Source organism: Sporobolomyces salmoneus (genome assembly GCF_050403485.1).
Source record: "Sporobolomyces salmoneus JCM6883 DNA, S_salmoneus_JCM6883_v1_ctg43, whole genome shotgun sequence".
Taxonomy (NCBI): Eukaryota; Fungi; Basidiomycota; class Microbotryomycetes; order Sporidiobolales; family Sporidiobolaceae; genus Sporobolomyces; species Sporobolomyces salmoneus.
The window spans coordinates 84,965-101,979 of NW_027481120.1; the positions used below are offsets into that span (position 1 = coordinate 84,965).

Genomic DNA, 17,015 nt, shown 5'->3' on the forward strand with positions numbered 1-17,015 from the left:
GAGAATTTTCGACTTCAAATCTTGCACCTCTGACTTTCGCGCACCAACGCGTGAAATTCAATGGAAATTGTCTCCAATTCAAGCTACTGTAGTCTTCGCGCAGTCAAAACGGCTCGCTTACAGGGTAACTCGCAGCAATCACTTTTGGTCACGTGAGGAGAGGCACTTGCAAGCTTCGTTTTCACGGATGCCCTTCACGTTCGCTGTAATGAACCTACGAGCTGCTGAATTTACATCATCTATAAACAGTAGAGCCCACAGAGTCGTTGGAAGTCAAGGATACAAAGTTCGGACTCTCGATCTCATTCACTCCGACACCTGACCTCAATTGATGCAGCTTCTCGAGAGGAGATAAGTAGAGTCATTCTATGTCTCGCTCGGGTGCATCACGACGAACCTCGACTTCAGCTTCGAGCAAATCCGGTCCATCATCAACCACCACTTCTCACGATTTCCGACCATCTCCCCTCGACGCAATCCTTGCGGAACAAGGCCTACAACGCTATCGACTAGACCCGCCGAACTGGAGAGCTCCTTGGGACGGAGATGAGGGAGATGACGGACCAGGTTCAACGAAGATGAGAGGGAAAGGAAAGGCGTGGCCAGTGTTCTACCCGACGAGAGATGGTATGGATGAAGATCAGATGACAGAGTCAGCCGTCAAATCGGGATATTCAGCGAAACTACCCATCGCAGTGAGTTCACTCGAATCCCAAACTCTCCCTCGTTTCGCCCTAACGACTGGATCTTTGCTCTAGGCCGATACATTCTCTGCACATGGACACATTCTCGATAACCTGAAGGCGAAAGGAATGCTCGAGAACCTCTCAAGAATCGTGACAGCGGTTCAACAGAAGCGAGAATCTCAGTTACCGACTTACGGGCGAGCCTTTCTGCACCCTCTCCGACTTGATTTCCATGCTGATCACCTAAAAATCCCCCTCGTAGACCCTCAACTTTCCGACTCCCATCTCGTATTACTCTGACCGACAATAAACGAGAAACCTGGTTTTCAGATCTCGCGAACCCTGCGGTTCCGCTCTCGAAACTGAGCAGGAGCGTACCGCACGGATACAAGGGAGAAAAGGGACTCGATATGTTGGCGGCGAGAAAAGTGGAGATTGGAAGGGCAGTATGGTTTGTTCGAGCGTTTGGAGGTATCGAAATCGTGAGTTTTCACTTCACTCACCATCAAGACTCTTTCGCTGACCTTCATCCCGTGGATGGCGTCATAGCAATCTCTCGCAAAATCTCGTCTGCTTCCGACCGCGATCGCACAATATACCTCAGAGTTCACGACGGTCGTTTGCGAATTCGTTCGAAAACAATTGCTCAACTTGAGCTTGCCCGACTCTGAATCCGCTGCACCTTTGATCCCTCAACATAGTCGAACGAGGACGACATCGTCGAACGCATCAGCTCTAAAAGTATCGAGCGATTTCACGGACCCAAAAGCGAGAACGGCTTGGAAAGAGAAATTCGACTACACGTGAGTCACAACTCGGGTTCACTTTCCTGTGTCTCGCTTGATTCTGACTATGCTAGTGAACTGTGTGCAGACTCATTCTCCTCAACTCTCTCCTCTCAGGTTCCCTTCTTTCGACGCCTCAATTCATTCGCTTCTTAGTTTCAATCATCGATCCTTCAGCTACGACTTTGGCGCAACTATCAGTAGCCTTGTTACTCGTCGAAGAGTACTGGGATGAAGTGCTCGAAGACGAACCAAGTACGGCGAGACTTGCTAGAACCTGTCTCATCAGATTGGAACAGGTTTGTCTCTCTTCTCTCAACCTCTGCGTACCTCGACTCACACAGTCTTTCCCGTATATGCTAGGTCGAACAAGCCTCTCTCCTTTCCTCCTCTCCCCTCTACGCCACTCTCGAGAATACCCTCACTTCCCTCGTTCGCTCTGCTTTCCTCGCTCTTCCCGACGCATTCGCCTCCCTTTGTCCTGTCCCGATCTTTCCCTCGACTTCTCTCGCCTCGTCTCCAGTCCCGCTGCTACCCGTGCAAGTTTCCGAGAAGCTCGAAACCGTCTTACTCGAACCGAAATCAGGCTTCATCACGGCAGACGACGTCGAACAAGATCCATCAGTACTCGAGATCATTCGAGCAGACCTCTCCGACCTTGCACATCGACGTCTCGAGGCTTCTCGAATCCCGACTACTTCATCTTCCGCTCAAAATCCCTCCCCAAGTAGCGACGCAGAATCCCGAGAACGCGCCCAGTTGGACCTCATCACTCGCCTCGACAACTTTGCATTCCCTCAATCAATAGCCTCACTTCATTCTCAGATTTTCCTCCCTACTTCGGCTCAAACGCCCTCTCTCGCAACTTCGTCAACTTCTCCGAACCCTTCTCTCGTTTCTCCTTCGATTTCAGCGACCGCCAACGGACCTTCTTCGGAGCCTCCTCGCACTCGTTCCCGAACGAGAGGACCGATCCTACCCCTAAAAACCGCCTTGCCGATCTTGTTCACCTGGTCGACCACTCCTTGTCGATTGCCTGGAACCCATCGGAGACCAACCGTCGCGAATTTGATCAGTATCGAGCTCGAAAGGGAACGGCAGGTTGAAGAGAAGGAAAGAGGAAGACAAGGAGTTCGAACGAGAAGCACCAGGACTTCAACCTCGACTTCGAGCTCGAAAGGATCGCAAGGCGTCGTCGAAGCGTTCGTGAAATGGGTCGACGACCGTTATAGCACAGAGGGACCGGAGAAGCTGTCGGGCAAGACGATCGGAAGTCGCTCGGACGTGAGAGGACTCGCGGAAGAGTTGATGCGAGTCGGAGCGCTGAGTTATGGTCATTACATGCAGAAGATGATTGCGAGGGGAGAGACGGAAAGAAACCCAGTCGATGGAGGGGAGGAATCGATTCATCTTTGGATTCTCCAAACGGCTGCAATTGAGGACGCGAATACGGGAGGGAAACAGGCGACGAAAGGTCGAAAGGACGATTACGAGGAGTTGAGGAAGGTCCAAGAGAAACTTTCAATTGTGCAACTCGAACTCGCAAGGATCGTTCCGAGGTGGAGTGGAGGAGGAGGACCCGCGCCGGAAGAAACTGAGACGAAAGTCAACTTCGATACCCGCACGCTGCTAGAAGCCGTTTCCAGCCTCGCCGAACGTGGAGAACGTCTCTCGGTGACTCGTGACATAGTATCGAATGGATTGTCGAGGGTCATTTCGTCGTCAGCAACTGGAACGCTAGCGATGGACCCCGAATCTTTCGCTTTGATCGTCAACGTTTTTGATCTATGTCGAGATTATGCCGGTCTCTTACAGGTAAGCTCAGTGTTTCGATTTCGTGCATTCATGTGCACGTAACTCATCCCATTTGTTCAACAGCTTCTCGTCATTCTCTTGCGACAAAATCCCTCACCCTCTTTGCTCTTCGAAATCGTCGACCTCGTCTCGACACGCCTTGACCTCTGGTCAGCTCTCGGAGGACTATCAGAATTGGCGGATGCTCTCGCTTCCACCCTCGACAACAGCACCGGTGCTTCGAGGAGAAGACTTCTCGCCTGTCTGAGACCCCTTGCGATCGCGGGCTACCTCAAAGGTCCGAAGCAGGAAGCTGTTCTCAACGCCTCTCAACCGTTAGTCGCCAACGTTCAGATCGTCGTCACTCAAGCCCTCGCTTCCTCACCTCTGGTCGAACTCCAAACGCTCACCGTCGATTCGTCTCCCGCCGCCGTCTCGCAACTTGCCTCGCTCTTACACTCTCGCTACGGTGGTTCGACGAACGAGACATGGCTCGGCAACGTCATCGACTCGTCGATTCAACTATTGGCTCAGCTCTCGTCTGTCGACTCGATCGTTGGGTTGTTCAAGGAACTCGATGAACGACTCCGAGGAGGTCTCGAGCTGCCGCTGCTTCGCTGGATGCGCTCGAAAGCGCCTCAACATCTCATCTCGATTTTAGGAGGATCACAAGGAACACAAGTCGTTACGCTCTTGAGCGATCTCGTCGTTGAGGGAGTTCTCCCATTGCCTCTACTCGTCAGTGACGGCTTCTTACCGACTTGGAGGAGTATCCTTGTCCTCGTCTTACCCGGACTTGCGAAACACTCGGCGGAAACAGTACTTGAACCCCTTCCTCTCGAATCTACTCTCTCGCGAACTTTAGTCGTCCTCACCGAAGCACTCGCGAAAGCTGTCGACATACCTTGCCCTGACGCCTCAACTGATCACCCATATCCCTCACCTCTATCCCCTTCCACCCTTCTCACTCAACAACGCAAATCCGTTCGCCTCGGCTGTCTCTTCACTTCTACTTCGCTTCCAACCGTCTCGTCGCTTCTCGCCTTACTCGTACTCCAACAAGAGGTCTCTACAGCGGCAGGCTTGCTCGACAACGCCCAAGCTGCGAGTGCCCTCTTCCTCCGAATCGTTAATTTGCAACAATTTCAGTCGCTCGTCGTCAAGATCCCGCAATCAGTTCGTGTAGGGATGCTCGACAGTGAATTCGTCAGGTCGCTGCCGTCCTTCGACACGTTCAAACCGAAACTCCTCGCGAGTCTTCTTGTCGCTCTCAAAGACGGTGGAGATGGTACGTTCGCGATTCCTTCACTCCACGAGCTTCGCCTAGCTAATGACAGTCTCGTGTGTGTCTTGCAGCAACTCCCGCGAATCTAGTCTCTACCGAAGATTGGGACACGTTCCTTTCCGGCTTGACCCTTTGGCGACTAGCCGTCTCGAAAGTCGAAGTCGAAGCTTGTCTCGAACGACTCGAACTCGATTCAACTCTCACGAACGAAGACAAGTCTGAAGCTCTCCACACGCTCTCGAATCATTTCCTCGAACGTGTCTGCACCGGGTCAGGTCAAACGTATCTAGGTGAGCAAGTCGTCAAGTGCTATCACGGAGCAGCTTCCGACGAGGTAAGTTTCTTTCGCTCTCTCTCAAAACCGAATGCGAGAAGACTGACAAAGATGTTTCCCACAGCTTGTCAGCGTCGCATTCGATCGACTTGCTTCTGCGATCACAACCTTAACGACGGATTCGGAAACGAATGAAGCTCACGACTCGGCGATGACAGCTTCCCGCTGCACTATCAGACTTCTCGAGACTCTCCTGCAATCAGGAGTCGCTTCGTCCCGCCCTTCGTCCCTCCGACAAGTTCTGGACGCGATCAAACAAGCTCTGACAGAGCACAGCGACAAGGCTTCGAGCGATTCGTCCCTCTCGACTATCCCTCTTCTCGTCAACATCCTCGACATTGCGATCCGCTGCACCGATGGACCAGCGGACAAAGCTACGGCAGATCTCTACTTGGAGTGCCTCTCGCAATGCGCTTCTCTCGCTGTCGTAAGTCACTCTCATCTCTACTCCTTCGCTTGTCGATCTGACAGAATATCGTCTATAGTCGCTCGCAGGAGCTCAACACGACACGCAGGCGACTTCAACTCTGCTCCTCGATGCTTGTTCTCATCTCCTGCTCGCTCTACCCGACCTTGCGCCAAATACACCACTTCCCTCTATTCATCCTCTACTTCACTCGTCCTCAGCGCACACCGGAGAACAACCACCTTCCTTCGATCCGTCTCTCCCTGACACGACCTTTGTCCGCCTCACTCACCTCTTCGGTTCCTACACTCCCTCATCCTCCGTTCCGAACCCCTGGGAGCTCCTCGATCACAACGAATCATCCTCAGCCAATGCCACCAATGCGCTCAACTCCTCTATCGCGCTTCGGAACTCAACAACCGCACAATCTAACCTTCGTCCCGCACTCACGAACGGAGGTCCGATCGATCTCGCCGCCTTCCGAGCCCGCGTAATCGAAACAGTTCCCGCCGTTACTGCGCTCGATGCCCTCTCGACGACCTCCTCGAGCTCGACTACTTCTTCTCGTCCCCCTTCTTCCCTCGCTTCAACCGGAGATCCTAGAGGGAAACAGACGAATTTCGATTTCGAAACTCCTTGTACGGGGCTTTCGGTCCATGCGAGAGATTTCAGGAGGACGACTTCGGCCGCGAGGAGTCTCGCGATGAAATTCGATCAGACGGCGAATGGATCCCTCGCAACGGCTGGAGGGAACGCAGTAGCTGGGAGGAAAAGAAACGTTACGGGAGAGGCAGTCATATCGGCATCGAAGGGAGCGTCGAGCGGAACAGCAATAGCAGAGGCATCAGGAGGAGGAGGAACGCTCAAAGCTTCTACGGATTCGACCTCTTCGGGGACTGCTCCTTCTACTCGAGGTACGAAACGAAAGGCGACGAACCCGAATACGGAAGTGATTGTGATAGACGACGAAGAGGAGGAAGCGGAAGTAGTTCAGCCAACGAAACCTGCGAAAAAGACCAAGGCGACGAAAACGGTCGCTGGGAAGGGGAAGAAGAAAAAGTAGTTCCACGCTATGTCAGTTGTTGTTGTCGCAATTCATTCTTACCTGTTACCACCGCGTGAGCGAGAACTACGAACGAGAGAGCGACTTCGAATTTAGTTTTCTTTCTCCTCCCTCACCCCTCATCTCGATCAATGGCCAAGAAAGCCGGTCGAGGAGTAGCAGAACCTACTGGATCAACATCAGTACCCTCCCGAGATGCTCTTCAACGACTCAGCTACCTCTATCAAGCCTCGGCTCTCTTGAACAACATCACCGGCTTCGAGGCGTCCTCAAGACCGAAGAAGCGGCGGAAGATCGTTACCAAGAATCAAGGAGAGGCTATAGCGCAGGTCAAAGGTGGTCTCGGAGCTCAGGAGAAGGAGGGAGATCAAGATCAAGATGAAGGAAGGAAGGTAGTCAAAAGAGCCTCACAAGCTCAGGACGGCCTCGTAGACAAAGTAGCAGTCGCCAGAGAGACATCAGCGAGCTCAGGACGGCCCGGGGAGGAGCGATTGAGACCGATTTCTCGTCATTTGGTTCGAACGATGCAAGATGTTGCGAAAAAGGCTACTCTTCGCATGTAGGTCTACTATTACTACGCTATAACGATAAAGCTGACCCTCGTGTCGAAATCAGGGATCCGGCTGTGAAGAGAACGGTCTGTAAAGGGTGCGATTCGGTCCTCGTTCCAGGAATTTCCTCCTCTGTTCGAATCAAACGTGAGCCATCGATCAGTCCTCAGCGCGATTGAAAGAGCTGAGTTTGGTGATGTGCTTGCAGCTTCCGGTCCTCACGCTCATCTCGTCGTTCACACTTGCGCGAATTGTCTCGCTCAACGAAGACTCCCGGCTCCTCCTCTCCTACCCGAGCCCGAACCAGATCAAGCCCTCGACACCGCCCAAGTACCTCAAGCATCCAAAGTGACGGCTCCTCCGAAAGCAGGTCGTTCCAAGGAAGAAAAGAGGTCGAAGAGTAAAATGACGAAGCGGGAACGGAGGGAGAAGAAACAAGCTCGGAAACCTATCTTCCTCGAGAGGAAGGGACACGTCGTCGTCAAGGGAGATACGGTACTTCGACATGACGAGTATGGAGACGAGAGATGAACGGCGCGAGACGGGACAGGATCCGATTGCGACCAGACGTCGAAAACTCGGGATAATCTCGCTTAGCAGGAGTGAATCGTACACAGATTGTTCTTACTCGTGAGTGCATTGTGATGCGAGTCAAGTTGAATGTCGAGACTCTTCCCCAATGCTCACGCGCAGAATCGTCTAATCAAATCTCACAGTAACCAAAGGCATACTCGCTCGTCGATTCAAGTCTCCACGGTTAGCGGAACTCTTCAAAGCGTCTCGAGGGACATGACAAACAATAGTGAAGAGCACTACCAGTTTTCATTACTATTTGAGCTACACGGAATGAACTACTTTATTTATTCAAACTAGAAAGCGACGTTTCCTTTACTCGCGAGCCTTGATAGCCTTGACGACGGCGGCACCGAGAGCAGAAGCCGAAGCGGGGTTGCCACCAGTGATCAAGATCTTTCCATCTTTCTCGTCGGTAACGACTTCCTCTCCCCAGGGTTGACGCGAGAGTTGGAAGTCGGCACCGGCGGCTCGGAGTTCCTTCTCGACAAGGAAGGGGATTTCCTGCAACACAGCGGAGAAGTATGGTCAGCGACGAAAGCAGGGGAGAAGAAGTATTTATGACTCACCTTGGTCAAACCTGCCATCTCTTCCTCCTCGTCCGAAAAGCAAGTAACCTTCTTTCCCTTGACGAATCGTTCACCGTTCGATTCCTTGATGTTGAGGAAAACGGTAGGACCGTGGCAAACCGACGAAGTAACTTTCTTCGAGTTGTAGAAGTCGAGGATAAGTTTTTGGTTCGTCGCGTTGTCGGTGAGATCGAAGACGGGTCCGTGACCTCCAACGGCGAAGTATGCTACGTATTCAGAAGCGTCAACTTCGTCGAGCTGTCAGAGAGAGGAGGAAAATATCGTCAGTCTGTGAAATTGCGAGCTCGAGGCCGAGCGAATCAATCTCTTGTCACGCCACAGCGTTTCCAAAGCGTCCCTTCGCTCGACCGCAATAAAAGACGAGGTAAGCAAAGAGAGAAAGCAGCGACTCACTTTGACGGTCGATTCGATTTGCTTCATAATGGAAGAATCCTTGAGGAATTCTTGCGCCTCAGCATCCTCCTTGAAGGCCTCTACGGACGAAGGGTCAAGAGGAGCCTTTCCTCCCTTGGGAGAAGCGAATACAACCTCGTAACCGGCCTTGGTGACTGGAAGCAGTGAGGTAGAACTCGTTCAGAAAACGTAGACCATCGCTGATCGAGTTTCAGAACTAACCTTGGTAGTAAGGGTGAGCAGCTTCGGGTAAGTACCAACCGGTGGGTTTACCACTCAGCATTTGGTCGTGAGACGACAAGACGAAGAGGACTTTTGAGGGCATGTTTGAGATCGAGTGTATAGTGTAGAGGGAGAGGGGTTGGACGGGTTGGGTAGTGTGTGTGGGATGTAGAAGCGCAGTGAATGAGTAAGGAAGAGAGAGGAGAGAGAGCAAGCGAGGGAATGGAGAAGTCCGAATCTTCGGAGAGCATCATCGAACTATTCTCGGAGATGCCGTCATTGGAGTTTCGCCGCTTCCCCCAGAGTGAGTCCAAGCTCGAACGACAAGCAAGAGTGCGAGGCTGAAGAGTTCAACTTGTTTCGCGACCGATGAGCGCGCGATGTGGATGCTCCAGCGGACCTCCATTCTTCACTCGTATAGACGCTGCACAAGCCGAACGAAAAGGAACGAAATGCATCGATAACGACTGACACAGAAAACAGAGAAAACGGTAAGAGGAGCTGAAGAAGGGTATAAAGGCATCCGGCAGAAATGAAGGTGATAATGCGTTGGAACGACTGCGAAAAGGTAACGAAATGTGGGAAAAGACGAAAAGGGAACGAGAGAGAGAGAGGAAGAATTCTATCTTGAGGAGAGACGGGAGAAGAATCCTGAGGCTCGTTGCGCTTGAGGACTACAATCGCGATGAGAAGCGGTGAGCACAGCAGGAGAGAGTCGTTGAGATGGGGTGAGGTAGACTTACGCAGGTTCAGCGTCTCCTCCTCCACCTCGAAGTGGTTTCGCGATTCGACCGAAATTGAGCGCTTGATTCTGTCCTGGACGTCCAGCGCCTTGAGCTACACAGTCTCAGACAACGAGTCAGCACCGATCCTCAGAATCCTTCGAAAAAGTCTGTGAGTTGAGTTTTACCTTGAGCCTGATCGAGTCGTTCTCGAACGATTTGTAATTTCGCTTCAAATTTGAGGTTCTGGGAATTGAGTTTCTCATTCGCGTCTTGTAACAACGTTTCGAGGTTCTGAATCCGTTCGTTCCGAGCGAGGAGTTTCCGATCCGCGAGTGCGAATTCTCGTTTGAGGGCAGTGTTTTGCTCAACCAGCTGAAAATCGACCGGCGAATCGTCAGTTGACAACTCGGAGAGAAGCGAGGAGGAGCGGAAGGGAAAGGGGAAAACTTGCCTGCTTTTGAACAATGTTGAGTTGATCGAGGTTACGCATGAGGAAATCCATTTTGCGTTGTTGAGCTTTACTGTTCGAGTTCTTGACGATATTCTTGTATTGTTCTGTCGCTTCATCGAGTTGGATCTCGAGTTCAACGACCTACTCGTTCGTCTTCAGGCATGAGCCAACCGTCCAGAGATGGAAGAGAAAGATGGGAGCTCTCACCTTTTCGCATCGATTTTGTAAATCTCGCATCAAACTCTTCTTCATCGTATCGAATTCGGAAAGTTGTTGAGCCATCGTCTTGCGTACTCGTTCCATATCTTTCGCACTTTCGGCAAGACTCTTTCCTCCTTCGATTCCAGCCGCCGTGATCTTGAACGCACGCTGTCAACGCAATCTTTCTCAGCGAACGATTATGGGGATCACTGAAGAGTGAGATGCACTCACCTCGAGTTCAGCATTCGCAGCTCGTAATTCTTCAATCGTAGAGGAAGAACTCTTGACTTCGTTCGATTTCAGTTCGAGTTGTTGTCGCAAGTCACTGACATCTCCTAGAGCAGCTTCGAGTTTCATCGCGTATTGTGCTTCGAGTTTCCCTTTGATATCGTGAACGTTTGCTGCATCGTCTTCTTCATCTCGAGCGAGAGTTTTATCTGAAGCGCAAACAGAGGAGAAGATCAGTATCGACCGTCTCTCTTACGACGACGCACAAGAGAGAGTCAGGAAGACGCACCGAGTAACTCCTCGTACTCTTGTTCGAGCGTCGCCAATCTTTGTTCGAGCTCGTCCCTTCTCCTCAGTAACAATTCGTTCTCCTCTCCAACCTGTTTCGACTTGTCCTGTTGTTCCCTCACGAGTACCGACGAATCTTCGAGTTGTCGCCGCAAGTGAGCGAGATCGTCCGCCGAGAGGGGTTGGGAAGATTGAGCGGCTTCGTCGAGACGAGCTACTGAGGCTCGGATTTCTGCTTCTTTCTCCGAGAGTCCTCCCTGCAAGCGTCCACGTGAGTGAGTACAAGCTCGTAGGAGAATGGAAGAGGAGAAGGGGGAAACTGACAGTCTTGAGTTCAGCCATGATCGCGGCCATTTTCTCTGCTCGTTTCTTATCTTTTCCTTCCTGTTCCGCACTCTTTTGATTACTCTTCAAATCCGTTAATGATTTCTGCTCCCGTAGCATTCGACATCAGCAATCCGAGTCCAACCAGATCAGTCGAGAGCGAGATGGAGAAAACGAACCCTCAATTCCTCCAATTCCCTCTCGAGTTCACCATTCTGTTCCTTCATCGCGTCACTCGTAATCGCCGCTTCTTTACTCTCGTACACCAATTTCTCCAACTGTAACTTCATCTCTGAAACTTCACTCGTCATTGATTTGTTTTCCGATAAGACGGTCGATTCTTGTTCTTTGAGGGAAGAGAGTTCTTCTCGGAGTTGTCGGATCAGGGTTTCTTGTGACGAGAGTTGGGATTCCTAGGTAGGCATCACACACACTCGATCAGCGAGAACGAGCAGAAGAAAGAGAGAGAAGGGAGGAGATAGGCTTACGGTATTGGCTAATTGATCTTCGAGGTCATTTTGTCGTTTCAAAAATTCTTCCCTCTCATCCTTCTCAATAGGAGTCATAGGTCTACTAACTCCCCCTTCCCCAATCCTCTCCATCTGAGGTAATCTCGGCGTAACTCTACCCGATCTCGTCCCCGTTCCCGTTGGTGTCGAAACCTTCATCGAATCGTTCGTCCCAACGAGTTTCTCGAGTTCTCCTTCTCCCAATCCTAAAGCTCTTTCCATACTAGCCCAAGCCTCTTTCTCGACTTTCCCTCCATTCCGCCAAACGTTGATTTCTTGTTCCAATAACCCAATATAACTCGAATAATTCCCTAAATCCCTCTGAGCTTTCTTCAATAACGTTTTCAACTCCCCTGGTGAGAGCTCGGCATTCACTCGAGCTTTGTTCTTGATTGATTTCGCTCGCATACCGAATCGGAGAGTAGAGAGGGTTTCGGTTTCGTTGTATTGAGAGGGGGAACAATTGATGATTAGAGTTGTGCGAGAGTTTCCTCCGAGGGATTCTTGAAGGATTCGAGTGAGTTTCGAATCTCGATACGGAACGTGAGAAGACTAAATCCTCAATTCAATTCGCAGTGTCAGCTCTGACCAACTTCGAAAACTCGAAAACTCTCAAAGAGTGAGTGAAGAACTTACTTTCCCATCCGTCAAAGCGTTGATCACCATTCCCAACGCAGACAAACTCTTATTAATCTTCTTCGCCTCTTCCAACGTCTGTCCCGTCGCTCCAGTCTTCCCAATTTTTTCACTTCCGGCCAAATCGACGAGGAACAAAGACCCAGTTTTTTGGGTTCCGGTTTCGGTGTTGCGCGCTTGAACGTTGATGACGAAGATTGAATGGGATCGAGAAGATTCGGCGTTCATATCTAATCAACAGAGCGTCACGAAAACGAGATTCAGCATTAGAGAGAGAGACAGAGAGGAAGGGAAGAGGGGGGGGGACGTACTGGTTGCGGAAACAGCACGAGCCGAACCACCTTGACGCATAATCTCGTACACTTCTGCCGCGTTCCCAACGTAGAAATCTGACAAGTTTTTCACGTAAACTCCTCGAGTTTTATCTTCGTGAACCGGTAAATTATCGTTCGCAGCTACATCCTCGCCTCTCTCATCAGTTCGAGCTCTCGCTTCACGGAAAGAGTGAGAAGAGAACGTACGAGCAAGGAGATCTCTGATTCGTTCCATATAGATTTCCATGTAAGAAACTTTGACGAGATATTCCAAATTCGCTGGCGAGGCCATGATCGACGCAAAGATTTGTTCAGTGATTCGTGGGATGATTCCTTTCATCTCATTGTCGTCGATGTTGGGACCCTATCGAACGACGAGTCTTTCGTGAGTTCAATTGCGAGAAGAGAGGGAAAAGAGAGAGAGAGAGAGAGACGACTGACCATCATGGTATGAGATTTTCCTGAACCCGTTTGACCATATGCGAACACAGTTCCATTATAACCATCCATCACATCTAACACCCTCGCATCGAACGAGCTCCATCCGTCAGTCAACCTCACTCGAAATCGTTGAACATTCCTCCCTCTCACTCTGGATAACGTACCATCTACGATCCCCCTCACTCCATACTCAAACACTTCCTCCTGTCTCGTATCCATCTGGAAAACCCTATCAAACGTGAAACCCTGAGCATCGGGTCCTTTCATCCCTTCCTGACTCCTCAATTTCACGTTCGTCCCTTCTGTATCGATTTGTACGATCGATTCTCCCCCTGTTTCTCGTAGCTCGAGGGCGTTTGGGGGTCGGAACCTACAAATCGCAGAGAGAGCAGGGGAGAGAGAGGAGCGTGGGTGAATCAACTTGGAGAGAGAGGGACGAGGAGGGAAGGAGAGGGGAGCGTACCGACAAACTACTTTGATGTTGTTACTCATGGTGAGCGGAGACTACTCTGTGAGCTCTGTTATGAGGAGAGGGGAGGAGACGTTGATGAAGCGTTTGTGTTGAGCGAGCGTGTCAACAAAGAAACCCCCTCTATCGCTCTCTGTGCGCGAGTCTTGAGGGCTGCTTGCTGTGTCTGAGAGGGGTCTGAGCGGTCCGGGTTGGCGAGCGAGACGGTGAAATGTGGGAAGAAAGGGAACAAGTTATTTCCGTTCGCCAATTCCGGGCTCCAGAGCGTCAAAGTGTTGGATGAAGCCAAACTCGTCTATCTCTCACTGGAATGACTGGTCTCAGAGAATATAGCATAATAATCACTACATACACCATATCGAAACGAAAAAAAAACAGCAACGATCCAAAAGAAAACTGAAAACATTCCCCTCGAGACTCCTTTTCAATCCGAATCCTTCGTGTTAATCTCCGGTACAGGCGGTACCAAACCCTCCTGTCTCTCCTCTACTTCTCTTCCTTTCCCCTTCTCGACCACCCCATCTCTCTCCTCGGCCCTCTTCTTGACTCCCTGAGCTTCAGTTTCCTCCCCCTCTCCAATGGCTTCCTCCGTCTCCGTTTCAAACGCTTCCTCCCCCTCCTCATCCCCTTCTCCCTCTCCCTCTTCATTCTCTTGGTCGCTACCTCGATCGTGGTCTTCTGAAGTTTGACGAGTCTCAACCGTTCTCATACTACTCCTCCTTTCGTTCCTTTCCCCTGTGACTCCTTCTCCTAACTTGATACTACTCGTCACGCTCTTCCGACTCCCTCCCGTCCTATTCCCGCTCGCTGAAGCTTGAGGAGGTGGAATAAGGACGGAACTCCAAGTAGATTTGGACCCTAAACTATCTAAACTCCCCCTCCTACTCCCCGGCAAGACTCTAACTGAAGCATCTTCATCCGCTACATCTGTAGCTACGTTTTCGGCTGGTAGTAACGAAGCTGATCCAGGAGCGAGTTTATTGGTCGAGGAGGAGGATCGTTTCGCACTCCAAGATTTCAAAGAGTTGAGTCCACCTCCACCCCAATTCTGGTTCTGGTTCTGGTTCGTCGTCGTCGTACTAGTTCCTGAATTCCTATCCCTTCCTCCTCCTCCTCCTCCAGTCGTAGTCGTTGGACTCCTCTGTTGTTGTTGTTGGTGCGATTGATCGTTCGTCGAAGGTGAAGTAGGAGTATGAACGAAGCTGGGAGCGAACCCCGAACTAGCCAACGTTAAAATCGATGCGTTATCCCCCGGTACGCCGGACGGTAAGGGGTTATTCCGTGGATGTGCAAAGGTGTGAGAAGGGATCCCGACTAGTTGGTCGGCGGCTGCTGGAGAAGGGGGAGCAGGGGGATTGAGGATTGGGTTTGGGTTTGGGTTTGATGGAGCTGCTGCTGCTGTGGTGGAGAGAAGGGAGGAGGTTGTGGAGGAAGTTGAAGGACGTGGAACGTGGGAAGGAGAAGAGGAAGAGGGGGAGAGGGAAGAGAAAGTAGGTAACGGTAGAGCATTCGCTGAGGGAGTTGTCTGGGTCTGAGAGGGAGGTGAATGAACGGCGATCCGGTTCGCTCCTCCTCCAGGATTCGAGTCGAGGGAGAGTAAAGTCGTAGGTTTCGTCGAAGCGTTGGACCTATAAGTTGACGCATGAGTCGGAGCGAACGAAGAAGAATTCGTTGAATTGATCGAGGAAGGACCTCTAGTCGAAGGAGGGAGTCGATAGATAGAGGCATCGGTATCCGCATCCTCGTCATCATCCTCGTCGTGATCGTCTTGGGGGTGTTGGGCGCGAAGAGGGTTGGTAGAGATTGAAGAATTTGAACGAATTGAGAATGATTGTCGAGAGAGATGGGAGAGGGAATCGTTGACGTATTGAGCTACCATTGAACTAGCTACTCCATCATCATCCCTATCATCGTCTTCGTCCTCATCTTCTTCCGTGCTCGTCTGACTGCGAGTCGAATTACGAGGTTGATCCGAATCAACTTTCCCCCTTCCTCCTCCTCCTGTGACTACCGGATTCGAATTACCCGCATTCTGATGATCGGATTGAGTTGATTTATTCTTGTTGGGGTTGTTCCCACCACCACCACTGAGGAATCGACTAAGGGTACGTAACATTCGGGACCCACCTCCTCCTTTCCCATTCCCTCCAGTCCCAGTGTTCCCGGTTGATGAGGGTAGGGTAGTAGGAGGTGTGCTTGTGTGGGTGACGGTGGTGGACATGTCGAGGGAGGGAGAGGAGGCGGGATGATGAACTAGTTTAGTCTGGGAATTGATGAATCTGAGAAGGGAGAGAGGAGAGTAGTCGGACTCGGCAAAAAGTAGGTTGTGCGCTGTTCTATCGGCTGCGAGAGAAGTGGTTTCGTAGTGAAGAGCGGGGAAGAGAGGTTCATTTTCTTCTTTCTCTCAAGCTCCACTTCGCTCTAACTTTGCCGACCAACTTCATTCGGGAATCTCAGTGGAATACAACAACACAGAAAGACCACCAGACTCGATCTACTTGAACCCAGCGAATCCCATCATTTCCATCATTCCTTTATCGACTCCCTCTTCTCTCTTCTTCTCTTCCCTCTCCCTCTCCTCCTCCTTCTTCCTCCTCTTCATCTCCTTCTGTACCTCTCGTTCCTTCTCTTCTTCCCCTTTGATCTCCTTGATTCGTTGCTCGAAATCGTATTGCTTCTTCTCGGATTGTTGAGCGGTCTTCGCTCTCAAGTCGGCAATTTTTTGTCGGACGTCGTCGAGAGTCGTACGTTTTACTTTCGTAGTTTGTCCTAATCTTCTCAAATCTGTCGTTCCCGCATCATTGCGCTCCAGTCAGTCTCGAGCGAAAAGAGAGGAAGAAGAGAGGGGAAAAAGGAGAAACTTACGACCTCTCCCATTGATATGATCCAAATACCTCGCCGAATCTTTACAAGTCCTCTTACACACATCACAATAAAATCCCGGTCCCTTTTGCCCACCTGAACTCCCCCCGACGTCTACTATGATCGTCTTGTTGAGGTTTTTCGAGAGTTCGAGAGGGGCCGAACGCGCTTGGAGAGAAGAGGTCGGCTTGGGGATATCATCCCCGGGCTTTTTGCGCGGTGGGGGTTTACGACCTATCGAGAGAGAGAACGAGAGAGGAGGTTAGAGAGGGAGAAAAAGAGAGAGAGAGGGAGACGGGAGGCACCTTTTTTAGCGTATTCTTCGGCTTGTAAGGCATATTCGTGCGCTTCTTTATCCTATACACGATAAGATATGGTCAAGGACATCAGTTCTGGGCTCAACTGAGCGAGGGGAGAGGAGAGAGGAGGGAGAGAGAAGGAGAGAGGGGATGAACTGACCTTTTGTCGAGCTTTCTCTTCGTATTCTTCTTGATTCCATTCTTTCTACTCGCACGCACGCAAATCGTCCAGTCGTACATGTCAGCTCAGCCATGCCTCAATCCGAGAGATCGGAACGAAGAGAGAGAGAGATGAAACGCACTCGAAAGTTCGTATCAGACTGTCGTCACTCGGAAGAGTTAGCTACGGATCGAACAGATAACACGAGGAGAGCTTACCTTGGAGTTTGCTCCGTAGGCCCCTACCATCTTCACGAAAGGGAGATTGCGGTAATTAGGTGAGAGGTTTGATCAATAATTCGGGTTCGAGTAGAGCGGTTCTTTGAGTAGCTTGAGTGTCTACGGTGGAGTCTGGTGATCGAGTGTACTGGAGAGTCGGATCTGAATGAGGCGAGTGAATGGTAGAAACGCAAGCAACCTGATCAAC

The 17,015-nt window shown here is 51.0% G+C and overlaps 6 protein-coding genes across 6 annotated transcripts; 2 read left to right on the forward strand and 4 right to left on the reverse strand.

Annotated features, from left to right (window-relative positions):
- Window positions 1-368: 368 nt before the first annotated feature.
- Window positions 369-6,353, forward strand: JCM6883_003005 (mediator of RNA polymerase II transcription subunit 12; the record flags this gene model as incomplete). The annotated part of the gene is made up of 10 exons (XM_076633723.1): window positions 369-695; window positions 759-868; window positions 949-1,168; window positions 1,236-1,489; window positions 1,560-1,770; window positions 1,835-3,286; window positions 3,350-4,553; window positions 4,622-4,884; window positions 4,949-5,311; window positions 5,370-6,353. 10 exons carry the CDS (start codon window positions 369-371, stop codon window positions 6,351-6,353), a joined length of 5,388 nt encoding a protein of 1,795 aa, XP_076486301.1.
- Window positions 6,354-6,484: 131 nt separating this feature from the next.
- JCM6883_003006 (ribonuclease P Rpr2/Rpp21/SNM1 subunit) lies at window positions 6,485-7,435 on the forward strand (the record flags this gene model as incomplete). The annotated part of the gene is made up of 3 exons (XM_076633724.1): window positions 6,485-6,912; window positions 6,969-7,051; window positions 7,113-7,435. The coding sequence occupies 3 exons, from the start codon at window positions 6,485-6,487 to the stop codon at window positions 7,433-7,435; spliced, it is 834 nt and encodes a 277-aa protein (XP_076486302.1).
- A 357-nt stretch (window positions 7,436-7,792) lies between these two features.
- Window positions 7,793-8,785, reverse strand: JCM6883_003007 (type 1 glutamine amidotransferase domain-containing protein; the record flags this gene model as incomplete). Its single annotated transcript, XM_076633725.1, has 4 exons — window positions 7,793-7,981; window positions 8,047-8,304; window positions 8,461-8,615; window positions 8,683-8,785. 4 exons carry the CDS (start codon window positions 8,783-8,785, stop codon window positions 7,793-7,795), a joined length of 705 nt encoding a protein of 234 aa, XP_076486303.1.
- Window positions 8,786-9,304: 519 nt separating this feature from the next.
- On the reverse strand, window positions 9,305-13,291 carry JCM6883_003008 (uncharacterized protein; the record flags this gene model as incomplete). Its single annotated transcript, XM_076633726.1, has 16 exons — window positions 9,305-9,356; window positions 9,426-9,498; window positions 9,593-9,779; window positions 9,859-9,999; window positions 10,066-10,227; window positions 10,291-10,496; window positions 10,577-10,832; window positions 10,900-11,004; window positions 11,079-11,312; window positions 11,388-11,960; window positions 12,045-12,274; window positions 12,356-12,499; window positions 12,566-12,722; window positions 12,800-12,873; window positions 12,964-13,169; window positions 13,263-13,291. 16 exons carry the CDS (start codon window positions 13,289-13,291, stop codon window positions 9,305-9,307), a joined length of 2,829 nt encoding a protein of 942 aa, XP_076486304.1.
- Window positions 13,292-13,692: 401 nt separating this feature from the next.
- JCM6883_003009 (uncharacterized protein) lies at window positions 13,693-15,489 on the reverse strand (the record flags this gene model as incomplete). The annotated part of the gene is made up of 1 exon (XM_076633727.1): window positions 13,693-15,489. One exon carries the CDS (start codon window positions 15,487-15,489, stop codon window positions 13,693-13,695), a length of 1,797 nt encoding a protein of 598 aa, XP_076486305.1.
- Window positions 15,490-15,762: 273 nt separating this feature from the next.
- JCM6883_003010 (C2H2-type zinc finger protein) lies at window positions 15,763-16,837 on the reverse strand (the record flags this gene model as incomplete). Its single annotated transcript, XM_076633728.1, has 6 exons — window positions 15,763-16,052; window positions 16,134-16,364; window positions 16,436-16,487; window positions 16,590-16,634; window positions 16,732-16,749; window positions 16,808-16,837. 6 exons carry the CDS (start codon window positions 16,835-16,837, stop codon window positions 15,763-15,765), a joined length of 666 nt encoding a protein of 221 aa, XP_076486306.1.
- Between the last annotated feature and the right edge of the window lie 178 nt (window positions 16,838-17,015).